General features: G+C 35.1%; 1 protein-coding gene across 4 annotated transcripts in view; it reads left to right on the top strand.

The window, feature by feature from the left end:
- Positions 1-26218, top strand: part of ACBD6 (acyl-CoA binding domain containing 6) — a 202505-nt gene that overhangs the window by 81565 nt on the left and 94722 nt on the right. For all 4 annotated transcript variants that reach the window (XM_043568327.1, XM_043568326.1, XM_043568328.1 and 1 more), the window contains 2 exons: positions 6157-6262; positions 23949-24038. In XM_043568327.1, the coding sequence (XP_043424262.1) occupies positions 6157-6262; positions 23949-24038 (196 nt within the window). The remainder of the gene's footprint in view (positions 1-6156; positions 6263-23948; positions 24039-26218) is intronic.

The raw sequence follows: 26218 nt of genomic DNA on the forward strand, positions 1-26218 counted from the left end.
GGATTAGCCCACTCCTTATTTCAGGCCTCTACTTTATAGAATATTGGGCTAAGTTGACACTCAAAACAACTTTTTGCTATTGTAGTCCCTAAGAGAATTTTGGAAGACTATGTTCTCCTTTAGAATTTTATGATAACATCTAAAATTCTTATTTAAAAGTTTAAGTGTATTACAAAGGGCACAATTTCTGGTGTTTTGTAAATAATGGATTTTATAAGAAGAGATTTTATTTTGAAAGAGAGTGCAAGCTTGTGAGTGGGGGAGGGGCAAGGGGAAGGGAGAGAGAGAATCTTAAGCAGGCTCCACACTCAGTGCAGAACCTGACACAGAGCTCTATCTCACAACCATAAGATCATGACCTGAGCTGGAACCAAGAATCAGACACTTAACCAACTGAACCATGCAAGCACCCTGTGCAAATAATGAAATTTTAAAGTAAATAGATCACTCTTTTAGGTGAATCTAAATACTATAATGATAATCCATTTTTAAAAAGTTTTGCTTTGTTTTTTTGAGAGAGAGCAAGAGTGGTGGACGGGCAGAGGGAGAGGGAAAGAAAGAATCCTAAGCAGGCTGCACCGCCCATTGTGGAGCCTGTCCCAGGACTGTGTCTCACAACTGCAAGATCATGACCCGAGCTGAAATGAAGAGTTGATACTCAACTGACTGAGCCACCCAGGTGCCCCTATAATCCGTTTTTTAAAGTACATGAGCATGCTACCATTGAGAGGAGCTGGGAAATGGTACGCAAGATCTCTCTGTATTATTTCTTATATTGCATGTGAATCTTCAATTGTCTCAAAATAAAAAGTTTAATTAAAATTCTGATCTTGATTTAAAAATACGTGAATAGGGTCTTTAACAGAAATTTTATGTCATTCCTTTTTCTCCTTTAATTCTACTTCTCCCACACAATTGTATTTTAAAGTAATACATTTTTATGTAATCTTATTGCACTATCATAATTCTCTGTAACAAAAATATGTATATAAGTTGGACTTTTTTAAAATGTAATTTTCTTTGACCCAGAACTATGCATTAAATCTTTTCCCATTTGAGTTATCACTTTAATTCTTCCTTTTTTTGTTTTTAATGTTTTGTTTTATTTTTGAGAGAGAGCATGTGCATGAGAGCAGGAGAGAGGCAGAGAGAGAGGGGACAGAGGATTCAAAGGGGGCTCTGTGCTGACAGCAGAGAGCCCAACATGGGGCTCGAACTCACAAATTGTGAGATCATGACCTGAGCTGAAGTCAGATGCTTAACCGACTGAGCCACCCAGGTGCCCCATCACTGTAATTATTCCTATACAGCTGATCAACATACATCATAAATATTATTAAAAAATTATTAAACATAAGTAAACTTTAATCGAAAATAGGTCTTAATGAGGTGGGTGAAGCTTTTAAAAATAGTTTTAACACAAAATATTACTTTTTTTTCTTAAAAAAATTTTTTTTCAACGTTTATTTATTTTTGGGACAGAGAGAGACAGAGCATGAACGGGGGAGGGGCAGAGAGAGAGGGAGACACAGAATCGGAAACAGGCTCCAGGCTCTGAGCCATCAGCCCAGAGCCCGACGCGGGGCTCGAACTCACGGATGGTGAGATCGTGACCTGGCTGAAGTCGGACGCTTAACCGACTGCGCCACCCAGGCGCCCCACAAAATATTACTTTTTATTAAAATGAGACAGAGATCAGCATTGTCTGTTTTTAGCTTTGTTTATTTCAGCCCCTCCATTCTCTAACCTTAGCTATAGAATGTTTCCCAACGCCAATTTTTCACCAGAATTTTCCCTTTATTTAGTACCAAGGAAGGTTTTCTATCTTGGGCTAATACAACCTACGTCTGATTTTTTCCCCCAAACCTTTTCCAGTATATTAGTTAAACAGAGTATTTCTAAGCAAAAGAGTAACAGGCTTAATTAATAGTCATTGCTAAGTCTTAGCAAAGTCTTTTGGTTATACTTCTTACAAGTATACCATACTAAGGAGAGAGGTATATGCCTTTCTTATATAAACTAGGAGGGGTGTGATCAGAGCAGAGGGAATTTTGAGAAGGAGAATGGTGATAAAATATTTAGCACTGTAGTCTCTTCAGGTAGATCAGTTAAGGGAAAAAAAATGCATTTATTTCCAAGTTTGAGCTGTAAATTGATTCACTTAAAATTTTTCTTTTCTTTTTTAGCTTAAAATTTTCATACCTGCATATCCCTTTATTTATTTTATTGTTTAAATTTTTTTTATTTTAGTGAGAGAGTGTGAAGGGGAGAGGGACGGGGTGGGGGTGGGGAGAGAGAGAGAATCTCAAGCAGGCTCCATGCTCAGCTCAGAGCCCAACATGGGGCTTGGTCCCATGATCCTGGGATCATGATCTGAGCCAAAATCACTCAACCAGCTGAGCCACCCCAGCGTCCCAATTACCTGCATATCCCTGTAAAGGTCTTTGTGTGCCTCCACAGAGCATGCAGGTCCACATTCCTTAGTTTGAGGATTAGTGACATTTGTTTATTTATATTTGTGTGGGTACTGGCTTACTCTGTGTTTTCCTTCTTTAAATAATTTTTCATTGCCTATTTACTGGCATTCTATTTTTTATCTGATTGTGAGTTGCTTAATATATAAATTGAATTGAATATTTATTGAATGTATCTAGGAAATAGATATCTGAGCTAGTCCCATAAATGTGTTTTTTTAATTCTATAGAATAGGTGAAATAGTAGCTAATGGACTTTAGGTGGCCTGTTATGAGACCTGTTTGAAGTATTCTTTGTTTATTTTTGAGAGAGAGCATGTGCGAGAGTGGAGGAGGGGCAGAGAGAGAGAGAGAGAGAAGAAGGGAGGGAGGGAGGGAGGGATGGAGGGATGGAGGGAGGGAGGGAATCCCAAGCAGGCTCCATGCTGTCAGTGCAGAACCCATTGGGAGGCTCAATCTCACAAGCTGTGAGATCATGACCTGAGCCGAAATCAAGAGTCGGACACTTAACTGACTGAGCCACTCAGGCACCCCTGAAATATTCTTTTGGTAGGAAAATGCAATCTTTGTAGAAAGTGGTACAGATAATATTTTTATGAGTGTGCAAAGATCTGTTCTTCCTATAATTGATGAAAGACAACCATAGTTAAACACCATTCCTCTTTCCATAAGGGTGTGTTCTCATATTTCAAAAGAATTTCAGAGAAAACCAGTGACTTTTCTTCCCTTCAGATACACAATTGTGTATTCTGTCAATTTCCAAAAATTTGGAGTAGAGAGAGACATTCTGTCTTTTGCTAGGGATATTGGGATATCCTTGAGGGTAGCATCTTGGCCATAACTCATGCTTATCCATAGAGAATGGATAAGGTCATGTTATCACTCATATTCAGCAAAGAGAGGAAGATAGCTGGCCAAGAATTATGAGAGAAAGGAAGATAAAGTGAGAAGATGTGGAAGAGAACTAACATTTATTTAGGCTCTACTGTATTTGGTAATGGCTGAGTTCATTTGCACGTTTTATTTAAAGTAAGTGTGTTTATAGAGGAAAAGATTGCCCATGGAATACTTTATTAACAGGGAAATGTAGAGGGGAAAAGAGAATTTGATTTGTAAACTGTACGTAATCTTGCTGACAAGAAAAGAGATGTGGAAAGTTGTTGCTCCAGATGTTTCTTCATTTGGGACACTAGGTGGTGACATTGTATAAAGACAGCTTGGTTGCTGGCATGGAAGAGAGTCAAAACTTGGAGCAGGGAGAACTGTATTAGCAACTAAGCCCAAGAGTGTCAATTTTCTTTTTTATCTTAGCCACTTAACTTTGTAATACATTTGTGGTAATTTTACTAAATTTCTTTTCCATATTTAATTTGCATTGTGTATTCTACCCATAAGTATTTTTTAAGTCCTTTATGTGCCCGACATACTTTGTGGTGATAACAGATGATAAACTGGTATTCAGATAAAAAAAAAATGTTCCTGCCCTCCAAAACATTCACATATCAAAACAAAATAATTTATGTAAGTGCTACATATAGTAAATATTGAAAATGTAAAATGCGTAAAATAAAATTTTAAATAAGTTTGTACTATATTTACTCTTTTACTGCTTATGGCCTAAGTATACACACACATTTGGGATTCAGGAAGAGAGACCTCATAGATTCAGAAAATCCTCTCATCTGTGAATAACCCTTATGCGTTACTGGGTATGGGTAACTTACATCCCAGGGATCTTCCTTACTTTCCTTTCTGTTCCTCACCACTAACTTTCCATTATTTCCAAGTTCAAAACAACTAGGGAATAGTGTATTTTTTGTTATGACTTCAAATGATACAGTCCTTTCTCTCATAAAGTTGCTGCCTCTTGAATTAGAGTGCTCTGTCTTATTGGATTGGAGGAAAACAGGTCCCTCTTATACCCAAGTCAGAATTCTTAATATGCTTTTTCATAGAAACAGTGGTTTTTTTGTGTGTGATAAATATAGCTGAAGTGGTATTATATGCAGCCATAATTTTAAAAATCATACTTCTCCTTTCTGGGGTTTTGGCCTCAGACTTACCTATTTTCTTTCAGAAAAAGTGATCTGGAAAAGCGTTTTCTCTTCTGTAAAATGGACATTTTCGAGAGACCATATGTTCTTTTTCTTCCTGGAAATCTACCTCTTTTTCTTCAGCTTAAAGCAGGCTGTTTCCCCTGTGTACTCGTACAAGCCTTTTTAAAGATCCATTTTTATTTTATGTTAATTGTATATGGATTTTATCATCCTAACTGTATTGAATGTAAAGTTTCTTGTTCATCTGTTACTAAACGGAATCTTGCCCAGTGCCTTTGCATGTAGTAGGTGCCCAGTAAAATCCATCACTTGCATAAGGAAAGCTTAGATGGTTAATGCTAAAGTAGTGTGTTTTAAGTTAATTACCTCTGAGTGGAAATAACTTTTTATAGGGTATAAGGTATTTAAATTGGCTTTTAAGATAGGAAGACTCCTATGGCCAAGTGCTTGCATTAGTGATGAATAGAAGCTATGGCCCTGCAGGTTGTAAAACATATTAGTATAATTTTTGAAATTCATCTTGCGTTCTTTTATGCCTGTCCAGAATGTGTAGTCCACATATAGAACAATTTCATGGACAATATTCCAAATTACTGGTCCTTTTGAGAATTACTGATTTTTTGAGACTCTCATTGATGCTATCCCTTACCCCCACATACACACAGCACGCTCAGAAAAATGCACACACATTTACACAATTCTGTATACTGTTTCAGAGAACTCATAGATCTCATGTTAACTTCTACATTAGGTTGTAGAATAGACTAGCTGGCTAGTCTAGATGTAGCTCAATACAATAGAAAAACATACCATATACAAAATCAGCTGATCTGAGTGAGTTCTAGCTCTTGTTCTACCTTCAATAAATGTGATGCCATTTGGCAGGTCATGTAGTTTCTCCTTACCTGTTTCTTTTTTGTGTTAAGTTGTTGGATAAGAGTGAATGAATTTAGTCGATCAGTATACTTAGAAGAGCACTTGTACATAGTATGCTTCCCAGTTTTTGTTCCTAGTCTTTGTTTCTAATATCTCATAAAAGGTTGTGAATTTTGTGATGTTTTAATTATCTTTTCCTTAGGAAAATTGCTTTTTGTCTTTCCTTTAAGAAAATTACATTAGTGTGTGTGTGAGTGTGTGTGATTGTGTGTGTGTGTGTGTGTGTGTTTGCATGAACTTGAGTAGCAGCAATCAGCTTATTCTGTTATCCTGTAAGAAAAGTAATAAGCTGTGTCCTGATTTTTTAAAACCTCTGTATAGACAATAGTAAGTAACCTTGTTACTGCAGTGCTACTACTGAAAATTCTGAGTCAGGAAATTTGTGCCTGTCAGTGTGTAAAAAGGAACTGGGGAGAAGAAGAGGGCTGAGAAAAATGTACTAAAGTGTTATATCATTGTATTATTGTAACTTGTTAAAGCAGATGAAACTTCTCCCTGTAATTATAGTTGCTAACAACTTTAGAGATGGGATATATTAGGTCTTATGGAAAATCCATTATTGTTCATGTAAAATTCTTCATAAAAACAGAAATTCCATTGATGTTTGTCAGCAGTAAACAAGTTATGTTAAAAATATGTAACTTTTATGAATTACCTAGTAAAACACTTTTTATTTTTACTCTAATTAGGGAAGAAGACAAAAACATATTTGATTACTGCAGGGAAAACAACATTGACCATATAACCAAAGTCATCAAATCGAAAAATATGGATGTGAATATGAAAGATGAAGAGGTATGAAAAACATGCCTTGTTAATTATTTTTTTATGCCTGCTGTTCTGCCCCAGTGTTTTTTTCCGAAATGGCTTATGAACTACAACTCAAAATACAGTGTAAGATTGTATCAGAATATATATGTGAGATAGTGTCACTCAGTTAAGATGCTTTCTATGTATGTGTCCATCATCTTTCTGTTGATGTTGTGTAAGTTACTAGCTGAAGCTTGGTGCAGTCAAGTAACTTGTTTCTTCACAATAAAGGGAGAGACTGTTAACTTAATAAGTGAAATCTATAGATTATATAAAAATATTTTTAAATAGTTTTCACATCTTCTATCATCACAACTTCTATCATTGTACTTTTTTTTATTTAAAGATTTAAAAGACATTTTTTTTAATTTAATGTTTATTTTTAGTATATGTGCTGCCGAAGCGAGCACTAATGTTTGTTTATTTTTGAGACAGAGAGAGACAGAGCATGAATGGGGGAGGGTCAGAGAGAGAGGGAGACCTAGAATCCGAAGCAGACGCCAGGCTCTGAGCTGTCCGCACAGAGCCCGACGCAGGGCTCGAACTCACAGACTGTGAGATCATGACCTGAGCTGAAGTTGGACACTTAAACAATGGAGCCACCCGGGCGCCCCTAAAGATTTTTTTTAATGTTTATTTATTTGGAAGCAGAGAAATAGGGAGACACAGAATCTGAAGCAGCTCCAGGCTCTGAGCTGTCAGCACAGAGCCTAGCGTGGGGCTCGAACTCGCAAACCGTGAGATCATGACCTGAGCTGAAGTCAGATGCTTAACCAACTGAGCCACACAGACGCCCCACTGTCATTGCATTTTGAACAAGTATATTGTCCTTTGCTCAGTAAATATATTTCTAGAATACTGTGTGTCAGAATTTTGGTAAATCCATTCATTTAAATGTGAGCCCGCTACTTAAAGGGAGTCTGTACTAAATTATTTTGTAAAATATATTAAATTTATTTGGTTTGTGAATAAAACTGTTGACATAGCTTAAACTGTCCCTGAGTTACAGTTGTTAAAATAGGGAATAAAATTTACTAATTCAGTTTTAATCATTTTACTTACTCTTTGATAATGCAGTGTAAAATGATTGAAATGACCGAAAGGTGGTGATTGTTAGGAGGTGCTTCTTGCAGTGATCATAGATAATGTGAGGAGTAGATAAATAATCAATGTATGTATTAATTGAGAGCTCTTTATACAGGTTAGGCCTTATTTTTACCTCATTTTCAGGCGATATCTTTCCTGTAATACATATTGTCAATGACATCTGGAACTGAAAATATAAGACTATAATTCTGCAGTAAAGGGGAACCAGTAACAGTTGTGTTCTCCCCTAAGTAATGAAACAAACAGCTAAGAGAGATGTGGGTGGAGAAAAGTAGATTGTGAAATAATAAAACCAGGTCGGTTTTTTTTAGGCTTTTTTTTTTTAATGTCTATTTTTGAGAGAGAGGGCCCGCATGTCCACACGTGTGTGAGCAGGGGAGGGGCAGAGAGAGAGGGAGAGAGGGGGCTCTGTACTGTCTGCGCAGAGCCCGACATGGGGCTCAATCCTACCAACCGTGAGATCATGACCTGAGCCGAAATTAAGAGTCAGACACTTAACCGACTGAGCCACCCAGGTGCCCCTAAAAGGTCTTTTGATTCCCACTAGGATGGGTTTTTTTGCCTTTCTGGATTAGACTACATTTTTGTCCCACTAAATCAGGTGTGACTGCTTTCCTTGGTTTTATTGTTTTTTATTTTTGTACTTGTGAGTTAAGATTTTTATAAAATTAATACATGCAGGTAGTTCAAAGAAAATTAGTACTATAAGTCTTATAACAAAAAAACGTATTCCTTTGCTTGTACCCTTCCCGCATTGATTCTAGCTCCCTTGAGGCAAAAACTCTTAGTTCTTTTAGTTGTTTCTTTTGCAATTTACCTGCATAATTCTAAATAATATACTTATATCTCTTGACATTATTGATTTTCCTCTATGTTTTATTAGGATTTAGCTGTTTTACTCATATTCCCCACTCCTTCTCTCCCCACCCTCCTAACAACTATATCACAACTTTTAGTTTCAGCTTTCTGATTGCATCTCTATAGAATCAATGTTAAAATATTATTTTATAATTGTAATATAGCTATAAAGTAATTATGTTATTATTACTATGTAAATTATGTTCATTGCTGAGCCCTAGGTGGTACTGTATGTACTAGTCAGCTTTTGATGTTAGCCAGATTTCAGTGGCTAATAACTACATTTATTTCTTGCTCATATTTCAAAAGAGTTTGGGATCAGTCCAGGCTCAGCTGGGTTTGCTAGCCTTATTGGGTTCAGTTCATCTTAATTCAGCTGTCTTCTCATTCTCATACTGAGATCCAGTCTTAGTGGATAAACACTATCTGGGGCAGAACTAAAGGCAGACAGAATCAGACCCCCCGCATACATTTAAAACTTCCGCATGGGAGTAGCATGTGTCACATCTACTCACATTCCTTCAGCCAAAGCAAGTCATGAGGCCAAACTCCAAGTCTGTATGGTAGAAAGCCTATTCTGATTATGGTGCAATGGTGGGAAGGAAATGAATAATTATAAATTATGAATAATGCAGTCTATATACCATGGCACAGCATTCTGTTTTTCTTAAGGCTAATAGTTGCTTCTTTTTTGTTTTTTTGTGTTATATCTTCTGTGTTTCTATCATTAATTCTTTCCTCAAATTGCCCAAAAGAGGTCTTCTCTGCAGATGTGCAAACACATCAGGTAATCAATCCCATATTGTTTTAGTGGTAGCCCTTCTGGAACTCTCCTTTCTTCTTTAATCTCCATTGGTTGCTCTCTAGGCCTGTTGCATAGATGTCATCCTGGGATGATGCTTTACCACTGTCCTGGGAATTCTCTTCCCTTCTCTCCTGGATTCTTCTGTTTTCTGTTTTCTGGATCCTGGGTCTTTATCTTTTATTGTTTACTTCCTTGTTTGGATGAAGTGTCTCCTTCAGTAGCTTCCTTTTTTATTTGTTTCACAGTTTTGATGGCGCATTTCTTTCAGTAGCTTCTTGAGAAAGATAAATATTTTGACATCTTCCTTGTTGAAAATGTTTTATCAGAGTTTTGGGCATATTCCACTCAATATGCTCAATAAATATTTGATGAACTAATGAATGATTCAGTGAATAATTAGAAGCAGTATAATTGTGGTGAGCTAGACTACATGGGTTCAAGTCTTGGCACTATCATTTCCTAGCTCTGTGACTTTTGTCACGTTTATTCTGTGTCTCAGTTTCCTAATGTGTAAAATGGGGATTGTGATGGCACCTGTGTTAGTGTTGTTTTGAGGATTATGTCAATATGTATAAAGTACTTAAACAATACTGGACACACACATAACAAACTGTTATCTGTTAGATCAATGAAAAATAAGAAAACAAAAGTTTTTATTTTGCCTTCACTTATTGCTTCTTCTCTCTTCTCGTTTTCTTTATGTAGATCCAAGTTATTATTTTCCTTCTCTCTAAAGAACTTCTTTTAACATTTTTCCAAAGTCTGCTGACAACAAATTCCCTCAATTTTTGTTTGCCTTCATTTTTGAAGGAGAATTTCTCAGGATACATAATTCTAGGTTGGTGGAGCTTTTTTTCAAAACACTTACAATATTTCACTCCACTCTCTTATTGTCTGCATGGTTTCTGAGGAGGAATCAGATGTAATTCTTATCTTTGTTCATTTATAAGTAAGGATTTTTTCCTCTGACTTCTTTTAGGATTTTTCTTTGTCTTTGACTTTTTATGATTTGAAAATAATGTGTCTAGGTGTAGGTTTTTTGACATATATATATATATATATATTACATGTATATATACATGTGTATATATATATTACATGTATATATACATATATATTTTTTTTTTTGGTTTATTTTTATTTATCATGAGAGAGAGAAAGTGAGAGCAGGGGAGGGGCAGAGAGTGAGAATCCCAAACAGCCTCCTCACCATCATTGCCTAACCTGACACAGGGCTTGAACCTGTGAACCATGAGATCATGACCTGAGCCGAAGTCAGATGCTTAACTGACTGAGCCACCCATGTGCCCCTGACCTTCCTGGATCTGTGGCTGGGTGTGCAGCATTCATTTGCAGGAAATCGTCATTGTTTTATATTCTTCTTCTGTGCCTTTTGTTTCTTCTCCTTCTGGTGTCCCCATTATGTATACGTCACACCTCTTGTAGTTTTTACACAGTACTTGGATGTTCTATTCTGTTTTTTTTCAGTCTTTGTTCTCTTTGCTTTTCAGTTTTTTAGGATTCTTTTGGATATATCCTCTAGCTCAGAGATTCTTTCCTTAGCTGTATCCAGGCCACTAGTAAGCCCATCAAAGGCATTCTTTATTTCTGTTACTATTTTTTTTAATCTCTAGCATTTCTTTTTGTTCTTCTTTAGGATTTCTATCTCCTTGCTTACATTGTCCATCTGTTCTTGCACGCTGTCCATTTTATCTGTTAGAGTTTTTAGCATATTAATCATAGTTTTAAATTCTTAGCCTGATAATTCCAGTATCTTTGCCATGTTTGGTTCCAATAATTGCTGTCTTTGAAGTGTGTTTTTTGCCCTTTGGTATGCTTTGTAATTTTTACTGATAGCTATACATCATATACCAGGTAAAGGGAACCTTTTAAAATAGTCCTTTAGTAATGTGGTGGCAAGGCGTGGGGGAGGGGAAGGGCTCTGTTGTCCTATGATTAGGTCTCAGTCTTTAATGAGTCTATGCGTCTGGACTGTGAATCCCAACAAGTGTTTCTTTTTTTCCTCCCTGCTTAGGTGGAATAGGATGGCTAGAGTGGGCTAGATTTGAGTATTTCTCTTACTCCAGGTCAGTTGGCTCTGATAATACCCCAGCAAGTTAAACACTAGTTAACTAGTTTTCCCTGAAGGCAGGCCTTGTTAAGAACAGAGTGCTCTGGCATATTTTAGGATTCATTTCCCCCTCCAGAAGTGGGAGGGGAGTTTTCTTTGAAAGTTACTTTGGGAACCTGGCCAAGCTCCTGGAGGTAAATCTCACAAAGATTTCTACCTTCCCCACCATGAGTAGATCCCCCTGGAGTTTTTAACTCTCAAGAGTTGTCCGCACTGAGCCTTTAGCAATTTGTCATTATAGTCCGGTTTTTCTTCCTGGCACTGGTTCCTTGGGTGGTTTTCACTTGTGAAGCTCTGCTCTACAAAGTCGAGTCACCTGTCTGTCTCTTTAGTCTTGGGGGCAGTGACTTGCCCTATGTCCTCCCCTCTCTTATGGATCCAAGAATAGTTGATTTTTCAATCTGTTCAGCATTTTGCTTGTTGTTAGGATGGAGTGGCAACTTTCAGCCTCCTTATATTTGGAACTGGAAACTCGAAGTCCACTTAACTTTTCAAGGTCACTTTTTCCCTGGAATGTATTGTGCATGTACTAGATGTTCCCTATGAGAACTTTCCATCTTTCAAATAATAAACTTTATATGGTGTGTGTTTTAGTTCACAGAGTATTTTCACTTATCTTCCCAACAATCCTGTGAGTAGATGCTATCCTCATTTTACAGACAGGAACTAAATCAGAGTTGTCAAATACATATAATTGCTAAGTGGAAATGGGGGCCTGAGAGAGTGTTCTTTTTGCCACTGGATTAAAGAAGGACGTACAATTTCCAGTTGACCCTGCTAGTGTTATGCTCTGATTTGCAACAATTTCTTTTATCGAATCGTCCTAAAAGGCAAATCTACACATGACCTTTGCAAAGATCATTGGACAGCAGTCATAGGAATAAAATGTCTAGAACACAAATAGCTTCCACTAACACAATTTTTTTAAAGATAAAAGGAACTGATAAAATGTATTGCTTCTGTCATTCAGTTACTCTGGTGTAGTATGGCTTCCCAGGTCTTCCAGTTTGTTACCCATGCAGCTACCTTCACCCCCAGCCTGCCAGAACATTGTGTTTCCATGAACAGATGAAGTGCTTACACATTCATAGACTGAGACGCCAAGAATTCAGTTGGGTTCTCTCATTGCTCCAAGCAGATTTCTGCCCTCTCAGCCATGACATCTCAGGCTGGGCCTTGAATACTGATGGCAAGACTTTTATTATTAATCAGGGATTGGTATGAATTAATTTAAGAACATGAGGGAAATGAGAGCTTAAAATTAGAATCAAACTTAACATCCTAAATAAAATAAATGGTATTGCTTCATGACTTTTAAAGCTCTAGCAAATAAAACAACTTGTTAAGCCTTGATGATGAGCTAAAAGTATGCAATGTCAGAATTAAATTGCTAGCAAAATACTTTTAACCCCTTTATTTTAAAAAAAAAAAAGGCATTTCCCTGCTATAATAAGTTGGGTGACAATTACAGTTTTGAAAGGACATCCAGTTCTTTGTGTCTATCTATTTGATATTTGAGCTTGAGAGATTTCATTACTGATTGCCTAGGATTCTTTGGGGTGGTATATGACTTTATTTAAAATGTTCATCCAGCAAGTTCAGCCCAATTTCATTCTTGCCCTTAGATGACTAAAAATTACATTTATTGCACTTAAAATTTGCTATAAGCTCATAAAGAAATTTAATTATAGTCATAAAATGATAAGTCAAAGTCATAGAAATTTAATTTATAGTCATAAATGACTTGCTTGCATTTCCACATATTGAAATAAACAGTCATATACTGCTGGAAATATATATGTATGTATATTTGGATCTATAACTATCATGGCACATGAACCTATATATAAAATGTATTTAAAATAATCATATTTTATAATGAAGTTAATTTATTATGAATAAGTATAGTTCCTGGTGTGTGTGTATGTGTGTGTATAATTTATTCAAGTTGTAATTACTAATATAGTAAAGCATGTATTTCTTTTTTTTTTTTTAATATAATTTATTGTCCGATTGGCTTACATACAGTACCCAGTGCTCATCCCAACAAGTACCCTCCTCAATGCCCATCACCCATTTTCCCTCTCCCCACACCCCCGTCCACCCTCAGTTTGTTCTATTTAAGAGTCTCTTGTGGTTTGGTAAGACATGTATTTCTAATATGAGAAAATTGTGTGGTGTTTCCAGCTGATACAGTAATTAGGACGTTGTGTTTCCCATAACAGAAAAAAGTTTTGTAGTTAACTTTTCTGTACCATTTTCCATGTTTATTGATTCTTTCAAATGCTTTGAAGGAAGTTACTTTATCTTCATTCCTTTCCCTTCTTGCTTTGTTTTGAATTTGTGGCTCATATCACAATATAATTTACATGCTTTTGCCTTATAAACTGCTGAAAAACCTGGTAAAATTGAGAACATAAACCTAACAAAAGGTTTAAGAAGCAGAGTCCATACACTGAGGCTAAATTTATGGTTTTATTTAGGATTTGAGAAAGGAAAAAAATGTATTTTTTTTAAATAACTCTCTACATTTGAGTATATGTTATTTTGGTTGTATATTTGTTTGATTTAAATAGTAATTTGAAGGAATTTGTTCATTCACACTAATAATTGAGAAGTGCATTCTAAACTGTCCTATTAGTTTCATTTGCATTAATGCAGCAGCACCATTTCAAAATGTAGCCTGACTTTACATCAGAAACTCAGAATTAATACAAAATCAGAAAGATAGTAAAAGTAGTTTAAATCTTATGCTCTTTTTGGCAACTTACTTTTTATTTATTTTTATTGTGGTAACATGTATATAACGTAAAATTTACCATCTTAACCATTTTTAAGTGTGCAGTTCTGTGGCACTAAATACGTTCACACTGTTGTGCAACTACCACCACCATCCACCTACAGAACTTTTTCATCTTCTCCACCTGAAACTCTGGGTTAAACACTAACTTCCCATCCCTCCCTGATCTCCACCCCCTGGCAACCACCATTCTACTTTGTATCTCTGTGAATTTGACTACTTTAGATATCTCATGTAAATGGGATCACAAATATTTGTCCTTTATGACTGGCTCGTTTCATTTAGCATAACGTCTTCAGGTTCATCCATGTTCTCGCGTGTGTCAGAATTTCCTTCCTTTTATATGTATTTATATAGTATTGCATTATATGTATATACCACATTTTGTTTATCCAAATATCTGTCCTTGGACACTTGAGTTGCTTTCATATTTTGGCTGTTGTGTATAATGTTGCTGTGAATGTGGGTGTAACAAATTTTTGTTTCATTTTTTCCCAGCACTTTATTATGAAAAGTTTTAAATGTGCAACAAAGTTGAAAGGGTTTTACAGTGAACATCTATATACCTACCACCTAGATTCTACCACTAATATTTTACTATGCTTGCTTTATAAGTATCTATCCACCTTTCTATCCATCAATCGATCTGTCTCATTTGATGCATTTCAGAGTATTTTGCTTCCATCTAAATGCTTCAGCATCATATTAACTACAATTCAGTAGTTAAATAAAACTATTTTATTTAACTAAATAGTTAAATAAACTAAGATAGTTTGATTTTTAAGATCGCATTTACAAACAGTGAAATGCACAAGTCTTAACTGCACATTCGATTAATTTTGGTAAATGCATATACCTATGTTACTGAAGCTCCTGTCAAGATCTAGAACATTACTATCACCCCCAGAAATTTCCCTCATGCCCCTTCCCAGCTGGTTTGTTCTTCTAATTCCAGAAAGGTAACCACTGTTCTAACACTTTTTCTACCATAGATTGATTTTATGTGTTCTAGAACTTTATATAAATGGAATCATAATACTTTTTGTGTAAGTTTTCTTCCATTTAGTGTAATGTTTTTGAGATTCACCCATTTTGTTGTGTAAATCAGTTCTTTTTTTTTACATTGCCAAATAATATTCCCTCAAAATAATATATTATTACTTAATCTATTGTCTTGTGATGGACACATGGGCTGTTTTCATGGCAACTTATTATTGCTATTATTACTTATTTTATACAGGATAAAGTAATATCTCCTTTACTTATTTCTTCACTCTTAAGTTGCTACCAGCATGGCTTAGTAACTCCTTGTGAAAAGATTTTTTTTTAAATCCTCCTCAATTCCCTGATAACTCAGCAACACCATTTCTCTTTACCTTAGATCTTAGCCAGTGAAAGAGATCAAGTAGTTGCTCATTTTAAATATGTATCACACATATTGGTGTGTGGTGTTCTTCTTAATGCTGGTAAATAAATTATCCTACAGGGAGCCTCTGGCTTCCACGCTAGGTACATTTGGAGACCTTAAACTGCCTCCCAGTCCTAATCCTGTATTTCAGTTTTTTGTTTTTTGTTTTAAAATTTTTTTTAACATTTATTTATTTTTGAGAGACAGAGTATGAGCAGGGGAGGGGCAGAGAGAGGGAGACACAGAATTCGAAGCAGGCTCCAGGCTCCAAGCTGTCAGCACAGAGCCCGACACCGGGCCCGAACTCACAAACCGTGAGATCATGACCTGAGCCGAAGTCGGACACTTAACCGACTGAGCTGCCCAGGAGCCCCTGTATTTAAGTTTTTGAAACAACATTGTCGATTCATTATTGAGAGGGATTGTGACATTGTGTGGTTTCTGGTGCTTGCAGGTGAGGATTGTCACTGTAGCCAGCTGCTACAGCAGTAGCAAAAGGTGGAAGATAAGGATAGGATAGAGGAGATAGAGACATGGAAGGTTATTGGTAGCTGATGTCAGCCTCTACTACAATTGTCAATTTAAATACAGTTCTTTTGCAGAGAGAAATTCAAGTCGATTTGTTTACCATATTTCATTTGCACAGAATGGCAAGTGACAACTCTTAGAAATTTAAACATACCCATTTTGCCAGGTTTTTGTTTTTGTATGGTGTATGTTTTGTGTCTGTTCACAAAATACTATAAGAACATCAAGACTCATTTTATAATGCATTCTCTTTTTGTTTAATTTGTACATCAGGAGAAAATCTAGTGTTAAAAAATCCTACAGTTTATAAGGGCAAGTAACTAAGGATATCAAAGAAGCATTTAAAATATTAAGACCTGCTCTGTATTTTCGAGAAGGTATGAAAGTAATACCACTTAATAGGTTAGCTGCCACCCTGCACTTTCCAAGCACTTAAGTCATTCATCTGTCTGAGGTAGGACAGTATCTGCACCCGTGGTTAACAGATGAGAACTCTTTTCTTTTTTACCCCCTGTGTGTTAACTGTATTTGAATTCCAGAATTTATCCAGAGCTCTCCAAATAGTGCTTGTAAGTCTTCTTATGGCCACAGATTCCTTTTAATAATGGCTTTCCCTCTAATCTCCTAAATACTTGTAAGATATTTTTTAAGAGAGTTGTTAAAACTAGAAACAAAGATTGTCACCTTTTGTAGTAGCAGTAAAAATATATTTAATTTGAAAATGTGTAGGAGATTTTATCATTTATAGAAGATAAAGCAATTATATAAAAAATGCACAAACTACTTTATGAATTTGGATAGTCTGTAAGCAACTACAGCTTTAATGTGCTCCTAATTCATGGTTTTTCTTTTGGAGGAGAGATGTAAATCCTGTATCTAAAATAATTTAATAATTGCATTGTGTTGGTCCAGATGTGTTTGTGGTTAACAAAGAGAAAGAAAAGAAACCACAGGTGTTTACTTCGTGATTTTGTCCTGAATGGTTTTGAGGTTGGCATCTCTGCAAATTACTGCTTATGTTATTACTTGAATTAATAATCTCAAATTAGAGCATGTTTAAGGGAACTTTATAATTTGAAGTAAAGAGTTATTGCATTCAGACACCTGGTTGTGCTGGTCTTTGTTCTTTTAAGTATAGAACATTTTGAAAGCAGAAATTCCAAAGCCTGATTTATCTTTGCTTATTTACAAGTATGTTTAATCTTGCTCTTGTTTTGAGCTTCTTTTTTTTTTTTTAAATTTTTTTTTTCAATGTTTTTATTTATTTTTGGGACAGAGAGAGACAGAGCATGAACGGGGGAGGGGCAGAGAGAGAGGGAGACACAGAATCGGAAACAGGCTCCAGGCTCCGAGCCATCAGCCCAGAGCCCGACGCGGGGCTCGAACTCACAGACCGCGAGATCGTGACCTGGCTGAAGTCGGACGCTTAACCGACTGCGCCACCCAGGCGCCCCTTGTTTTGAGCTTCTTAATAGTGCATAAAGATATTAATCATTAGGTGGTCTTAATGTAAGATATTTTCAGCACTTCTACAGAAAGTCATTGTCAGGGAATTCATTCTAATTCAAGGTTAATTAGTGTACCATTAAAATAATGTGTTACAAAAATTAATTACATCACAGGTCAAAAACGTATTAAAAAGCATAGTGTAAATGTCTGAGAGCACATCATCCTCTTAAAACATTGCTATACTCGTGCTACCGTTCTGGAAAATATATCTAAAGTGAAAATCACTACTGAGGTCCAGTCATAGGTGTTTCTCTTAAAGTAAATTTTTGGCACCACATATGGGAAATTTAAAATATATCTCCCATTAACAGTAAAATGTGTTGCTTGTCTGCTTTCCCATTGCAACAGCTAAAGATTTATATTTTAGCATTAGTCGGTATAACCCTATTGGGTTAAACCTAAGGAGAAATCAGGAACTTGGTTAAGAAGTAGAAATTATCTGTACAGTTTGAGGTAAAAGTACTAGATTTATTTAATACTATGTTTTCTTACTTCACTGTTAGGTATTTTGGTAGGTGTTCTGTGTAAGTATATCACACATCGTTTTCACTATGCAGTAATTCTTATTAATAGTTTAACTTCATAGCCATAAAATGTACACTTAAAATTAGGTTGAAGATGGAGACTTTGAAATTCTATCTGATTCTTTTAATGTAAAAGCTATGAAGCAGTTAAATAGAACTATAGAATACTTTATACATTGGTATTTTTCCCGAGTCTTATCAGGATATCTGATTGTCCATATTAAGGGTTTTGGAATTCGTGCCTTAATAACAGCAGGTCACTACACATTAAGAGCTACAGAAATTTTAACATATGAGACTCTTTACTCAACGATACATTTTTTACTTAGTTTTTAGAACTGTCTTCATTAAACAGAATTCTTACTGGGCTCTGAACAACATAGCTTACTATAACAAATTGTGACTAATTTGCCCACATTTAAAAATTTTCTTCTTTCCTGCTTCTTTGGATTTTGTGTAAGCCTATAGGAAAACATATTCACAAGTAAATATAAACAAATTGAGTAAATGAAAGAAAAAAAGAAGGATAATTTGTAGGGAAGAAGTTGGCTTTGTTTTGTTTGTTTGTTTCAAGAATAGACCTGGTTTAATTAGTTGAACTACTAGGTGCTTGAACAGAGTCTGAAAGACAAAGAGTAAAAAGTGGGTTTAGAAAAGCTTTCTTGAAAGGTGGTTTTTACTTTTAAAACCATCTTTGTCCCAACTTACATCTTCTTAAATCTTTTCTAAAATGACATAGAGATTTCTACTTAATGTAGAAAAACATTCCATTCTTTAAAAATGACATCACTACCACCCTCAAAGAATAGTGTTAAACTATGCATCACTCATTTCTTCAGAAAAGCCCTTAGCTTCTAGGAGTTTTTTTATTCTTTAGACCAAGTGAGCTTCTTTAGTTAACTAAATCAAGATTTTCTGACCGTGGAGAATAGAATTAACCTGTTGATAGTGACTGTGAGTCTTAGGTAGACAATGATTAAAACTAGTGTTTCATATTTAGTACTTGGTCTCCTAACAGTTTATCATCTATTCTGTTTTGCAAGTGCAACATTTGAAGATAGGCACTAGCAGACTGTGTTAGTGTTTTTTTAGATATTTCAGAGCGAAATTTGGGATATTAATGAGCAATGCTTAGTTTCAAACTGGTTAAATTTTCTTGCATTTTAAGGAATATATTTGGGTAAATTTAGGTATACTGATTATGATTTCTACCTACATTTAAGTATTCATATTTTATCCACAAGGTTTCTTTCACCAGAAGAAGTAACCATAATAATTCAAGAAAACTATTCTTTACATGTGTAAACTACTTTAAAATTAATAAGGCATTATCTTATAGCTCATTCATTCAACAAATACTATTGGTGTTACTGTTTTAGTAGTATCGTTTTCTTCACTCCGTAGGTGAGGAAATGGATCAGGCTGAAGTAAGTCATTGGGCTAGTGCATAATGGATTCCAGAGTACAACTTAGGAGTTCCAATTAATTTAGAAAAGTCTACCTTCTTTCCATAGAACATTTTATATCAAGCATGCTTAGGATAATCAACCTACAGTTTTACATATTACTTTGTCTTTCTTAAGACATTGTATCTTTTAGTACATACCTATCAATAATTACTTTATTGGCCTAAATGCTCCATTTGAAAGACACAGGGTGACAAGATGGATAAAAAACAAGGCCCATCTGGTGCGCCTGGGTGGCTCAGTCCTTGAAGCGTCTGACTTCAGCTCAGGTCATAATCTCACAGTTTGTGAGTTCAAGCCCCATGTCAGGCTCTGTGCTGACAGCTCAGAACCTAGAGCCTGCTTCGGATTCTGTGTGTGTGTCTCTCTTTCTGCCCCTCCCCTGCTCGTGCTCTGTCTCTCTCTTTCTCAAAAATAAACAAACATTAAAAGAAATTAAAAAAAAAGACCCATCTATATGCTGCCTATAAGAAACTCACCTCTGATCTAAAGATGCATACAGACTGAAAGTGAAAAGATGGGAAAACATTTACCATTCAAATGGAAGCAAAAAGCAAGCTGGGATAGCAATACTTCTATCAGACAAAATAGATTTTAAAACAAAGACTAATGGAACATAGAAGAGCATCATTACATAATGATAAAGGGATCAATCCAATAAGAAGATATAAGAATTGTAAATATCTATGCACCTAACATTGGAGCACCTAAATACATAAAGCAAATGCTAATGGGCATGAAGAGAGAAATTGATGGTAATACAGTAATAGTAGGAAATTTAACACCCCCCTTACATCAATGGATAGTTTTAGGCAGAAAATCAATAAAGAAGCAGTATATTTGAATGACACAGTATACCAGATGGCTATAATAGATGTATACAGAACATTCCATCCCAAAACAACAGAATGTACATTTTTTCAAGTGCACATGGGATATTCTCCAGAACAGATCCTGTGTTAAGCCACAAAACAAGTCTCAATTAACTTAAGAACATTGCAGTCACACCATGCGTTTTTCTCATCAACAATAGTATGAAACTAGACATCAGTTACAAGAAAAAAACTGGAAAAAACACAAACACGTGGAGTCTAAACAACATAATACTAAACAGCCAAAGTGTCAACGAAATCAAGAAAAAAAAAAATACATGGAGACAAATGAAAATGAAAACACAAAGGTCCAAAATCTTTTGGATGCAGCAAAAGCAGTTCTGAGAAGGACATACATAGCAATAAAGGCCTGCCTCAAGAAACAAGAAAAAGCTCAAATAAACAATCTAACCATACACCTAAAAGAACTAGAAAAAGAAGAACAAAGCCTAAAGTGAATAGAAGAAAGGAAATAATAAAGAGCAGAGCAGAAAGAAATGACCTGATGACCTAAAGACTAAAAAAAAAGAAAAGAAAATAAGAAAAACACAATGAAACCAGGAGGAGGTTCTTTGAAAAGATAAATAAAATTGATAAACACTTATCCAGACTCCTTAAGAAAAATTAATAAATAAAAAGACCCAAATAAATAAAGTGAGAAATAAAGAGAAGTGACAATTGACACTACAAAAATACAAATGATTTTAAGAGACTGCTATGAAAAATTATATGCCAAAAAATTGGCCAACCTAGAGAAAGTGGATAAATTCCTATAGACATACACTCTTCCAAAATTAAATCAGGAAGAAATAGAAAATCTGAAACTCTAGTAAATTGGTGATCAAAAACTATGAAAAAAATAAAGTGCAGGACCAGATAGATCCATAGGCGAATTCTATCAAACATTTAAAGAGTTAATTCTTATTGTCCTTAAACTATTCCAAAAAATAGAAGGGGAAAGAAAACTTTAAAATACATTCTACGAGGCCAGTGCTATCCTGACACCAAAATTAGACAAAGATGCCAACAAAAAAGAAAACTATGGTTCAAGCTTCATGATGAACACAGGTGCAAAAATCCTCAGCAAAATATTAGCAACCACATTCATAATACATTAAAAGGATCATTCACCACGATCAAGTGGGATTTATTTTGGGGATGCAAGGATGGTTCAGGATTCATAAATTAATCAACATGATACACCACATCAACAAAATGAAGGATGAAATCATATCATCTTAATAGATGCAGAAAAAGCATTTGACAAAATTTAACATCTGTTCATAACAGAAACTCAGCAAAGTGGGTTTAGGGAGAAAATACCTCAACATAAGAAAAAGCATGTATGAAAAACTGACAGCTAACATGATACTCAGTGGTGAAAAACAGAGTTTTCCTCTAAGATCAGGAACAAGACAAGGATATCCACTCTCACCACTTTATTCAACATAGTACTAGAAATCCTAGCCATGGTAATCAGACAAGAAAAAAAAATAAAAGGCATCCATATTGGTAAGGAAGAAGTTAAACTGTCACTATTTGCAGATGAGATGATACTCTGCATAGAAAACCCTAAAGGTTCCACCATAAAAACCATTAGAACTGATAAATGAATTCAGTGAAGTTACAAGATATAAAATTAATCTCCAGAAATCAATAGCATTTCTGTATACTAATAACAAAGTAACAGAGAAATTAAGAAATAATTTCATTTACAATTACACCAAAAATAATAAAATACCTAGGAATAAACTTAACTAAGGAGATAAAAGACCTGTACTCTAAAAACTATAAAACATTAATGAAAGAAATTGAAGACAACACAAACAAATGGAAAGCTATCTTCTCATGGATTGGAAGAATCAATATTGTTAAAATGTTCATACAACCCAAAGCAATCTACAGATTCAGTGCAATCCTTATCAAAATACCAACAATATTATTCACAGAATGAGAACAAATAATCCTAAAATTTGGATGGAACCACACAAGAGCCCAAATAACCAAAGCAATTGTGAGAAAGTAAAAGCTGTAGGTATCATAATTTTAGATTTCAAGATATACTACATAGCTGTAGTATTCAAAACAGTATGGTATTCGTACAAAATAGACACATAGATCAATGAAACAGCTCAAATATAAACCCATGCTCTTATGGTCAATCTATGATAAAGACAAAAATATACAATAGGGCAAAGATAGTCTCTTCAGTAAATGGTGCTGAGAAGAGTAGACAGCTACATATGAAAGAATGAAACTATACCATTTTCTTACACCATCCACAAAATTAAGCTCAAAATTGATTAAAGACCTAAATGTAAGACCTGAAATCTTAAAAATCCTAGAAGAGAACACAGGCAATAATTTCACTGACATCAACCATAGCAACATTTTTGTAGATAAGTCTCCTAAGACAAGGGAAACAAAAGCAAAGATAAACTATTGGGACTATAGCAAAATAAAAAGCTATGCATAGCAAAGCAAAACAAAAAGGCAACCTACTGAATGGGAAAAGATATTTCCAAGTGATATATCCAATGAGGGGTTAATATCCAAAATATATAAAGAACTCATATGCCTGAACACTAAAAAAAAATAAACAACCCAATTAAAAAGTGAGCAGAGGACCTGAATAAACATTTTCCCAAAGACATATAGATGGCCAATAGACACATGAAAAGATGGTCAACATTAGTAATCATTAGGGAAAATCAAATTAAAACTGCAATGAGATATCACCTTACACCTGACAGAGTGGCTAAAATAAAAAACAAAAAATAAGTGCTGTTGAGGATGTGGAGGAAAAGGAACCCCCCTGCGTTGTTGGTGGAATATAAATTGATGCCGCTACTGTGAAAAACAGTATGGAGGCTCAGAAACTTAAAAATAGAAATACTGTATTATCCAGTCATTTCTCTACTGGGTATTTACTCAAAGAAAATGAAAACACTACTTTGAAAAGATATATGTACCCCTATGTTTATTGCAGAATTATGTACAATAGCGAAGATATGGAAGCATCCTAAGTGTCCATGGATGAATGGATAAAGAAGGTGTGGTATATCTATATGTACACACACACACACACACACACACACACACAGGAATTAAGCTCTTGTAAAAAAGGATGAGATCTTGCCATTTGGCAAGACAATATGGATGGACCTAGAGGGTATTATGCTAAGTGAAATAGATCAGACTAATAAAGACAAATATCATACGATTTCACTCATGTGGAATCTAAAAACAAATGAATAAACAAAAAGCAGACTCAGACCTATAAATATAGAGAACAAACTGATGGCTCTCAGAAGGAAGAGGGTGGGGTTATAGCAAAAATGGGTGAAGGGGAGTGGGAGATACAGACTTTTAGTTATGGAATCAGTAAATCACAGGAATTAAAGGCACAGCATAGGGAATATAGTCAGTGATCTTGTAATAACATTGCATGGTGACAGATGGTAGCTATGCTTGTGGTGAGCATAGCATAACATATAGAGAAGTTGAATCACTATGGTGTAAACCTGAAACTAATGTAACATTGTGTGTAACATTACTCAAGTAAGATAAATAAAAATACAATTCTCAACCAAGAAAAAAGTATTTTACATGGCCTCATAACTGGATTAAGAAATTCATTTATCTCAATTTTTGTGTTTTTAGGGCAGAACTCTACTCCATTGGGCATGTGATCGAGGACATAAAGAACTAGTCACAGTCTTGCTACAATATAGAGCTGATATTAACTGCCAGGTAAGAGTGATGATGAGGGAGTTTTTTAAAAAATTGAGTTAAAACTCGCACAACATAAAATTCACCATATTAACCACTTTAAAGTGTACAATTTATTAGCATTCATACACTTAACAGTGTTGTGTGACCGTCACTACTTTCTTGTTTCACATTTTCATCACCCCAAAAGGAAACCTTGTACTTATTAAACAATCACTCCCTATTTCCCCCTCTTCACAGATCTTGCCAATAGCTAATCTTTCTGTTTCAATGGATTTGCCTATTCTGGATATTCCATGTAAATGGAATCATAAAATATGTAGCCTTTGTGTCTGGCTTTTTTCACTTAGCATAATGTTTTCGAGGTTTATCCATGTAGCATGTGACAGTACTTCATTTTTTATGGCTAAATATTATACCATCATATGGATAATACCACATTTTGTTTATCTCATCATCAGTTGATGAAAAGTTGGATCATTTCCATTTTTTTTGGCATGAACAATTGATATGAACAATTAATGCGTGTGTTTTTGTTTGAACGCTTGTTTTCAGTTCTTTTGATTCTGTACCTAAGAGTAGAATTTCAGAGTTGTATGGTAATTTGATGTTTTTGAGGAACCTCTACAAACTGTTCTCTACAGAAATTGCACCATTTTACATTCCCACCAGCAATGCATTGGGGTTCTAATTTCTCCACTGCTTTGCCAGTACTTGTTATGTTCTTTTTTTAACAGCCATCCTAGTGGAGTGAAGTGATATCTCATTGTGCTTGATTTTGATTTGCATTTCCTTAACAACTAATGATGTTGGTATCTTCTCATATACTTGTTAACAATTTCTGTATTTCCTTTGGAGGAATGTCTGTTCAAACCTTTCACCATTTTTAAAATTGAGTTGCTTGTCTTTTTGTTAAGATGTAGGAGTGTTTTATATATTCTGGATAGTAGACCACTGTCAGATACATGATTTGCAGATACCTTCTCCCTTTCTGTGGGTTATCTGTTCACTTTTTGATAGTGTCACTTGGTGCACAGGTTTTGAATCTTGTTTTCAGGTTTTTTTTCTTTTTCTTTTTTTTTCTATTCTTTCTTTTTGTTGGTTGTGCTTTTGGTATCATACTTAGGAAACCATTGCCAAGTATAAGGTCATTAAGATTTGTCCTCCTGTTTTCTTTCTTATTTGTTTTTATTGTTTTAAATGTGCATAACATAAAATTTACCATTTTAACCATTTTTAAGTGTGCAGTTCTGTGGCATTAAGTACATCCACATTGTCCAACCATCACTACCATCCATCTCCAGAACTTTTCTTCTTCCCCAACTGAAACTCTGAATTCATAGCTAACTCCCCATACCCCCAGCTCCTAGCAACTACCATTCTACTTTCTACCTTCATGAATTTGACTATTTTAAGTACCTTATATAAGTGGAATTACATAATATGTGTCCTTTTGTGACTGACTTATTTCACTTAATATTTTCAAGGATCATCCATGTTGGTAGCATGTGTCAAAACTTCCTTTCTTTTTAAAACTAAATAACATGTCATTATACATATATACCACATTTTGCTTATCTAAATATTCATCTATAACATTGAGTTTCTTTATTCTTTTGACTATTGTGATTAATATGCTATGAACATAGGTAGCAAATTTGAGTCCTTACCCTTGTGTGTCTTGAGTATATACCCAGAATTGGAATTGCCGGGTCATGAGGTACTTCCTTATTGAATATTTTGAGGAATCACCATACCATTTTACACAGTGGCTGCACCATTATGTATCAGCCATGCATAAGTGTCCCAATTTCTTCACATCTTTACCAACACTTGTTATTTTTTGTATTTTTGATAATAGGCATCGTAATGAGTGAGAAGTGGTATCTCATTGTGGTTTTGATATGCACTTCCCTAATGACTGGTGATGTTGAACATCTTTTCATGTGATTATTGACCATTTGTATATCACTTTGTTTATGTCCTTTGCCCATTTTTAAATTGAGTTGTTTGTGTTTTTATTGTTAAGCTGTAAGAATTATTTATATATTCTGGATGTCAGTCCCTTGTCAGATAAATGATTTGCAAATACTTTCTCCCATTCTGTGAATTGTCTTCTACTCTATTGGTAGGGTCCTTTGATGGACAACAGTTTTAAATTTGATGAAGGCCACCTTTCTCTTTTATTGCCTGTGCTTTTG

The sequence above is a fragment of the Prionailurus bengalensis genome, chromosome E4 (genome assembly GCF_016509475.1).
Source record: "Prionailurus bengalensis isolate Pbe53 chromosome E4, Fcat_Pben_1.1_paternal_pri, whole genome shotgun sequence".
NCBI classification, from domain to species: Eukaryota; Metazoa; Chordata; class Mammalia; order Carnivora; family Felidae; genus Prionailurus; species Prionailurus bengalensis.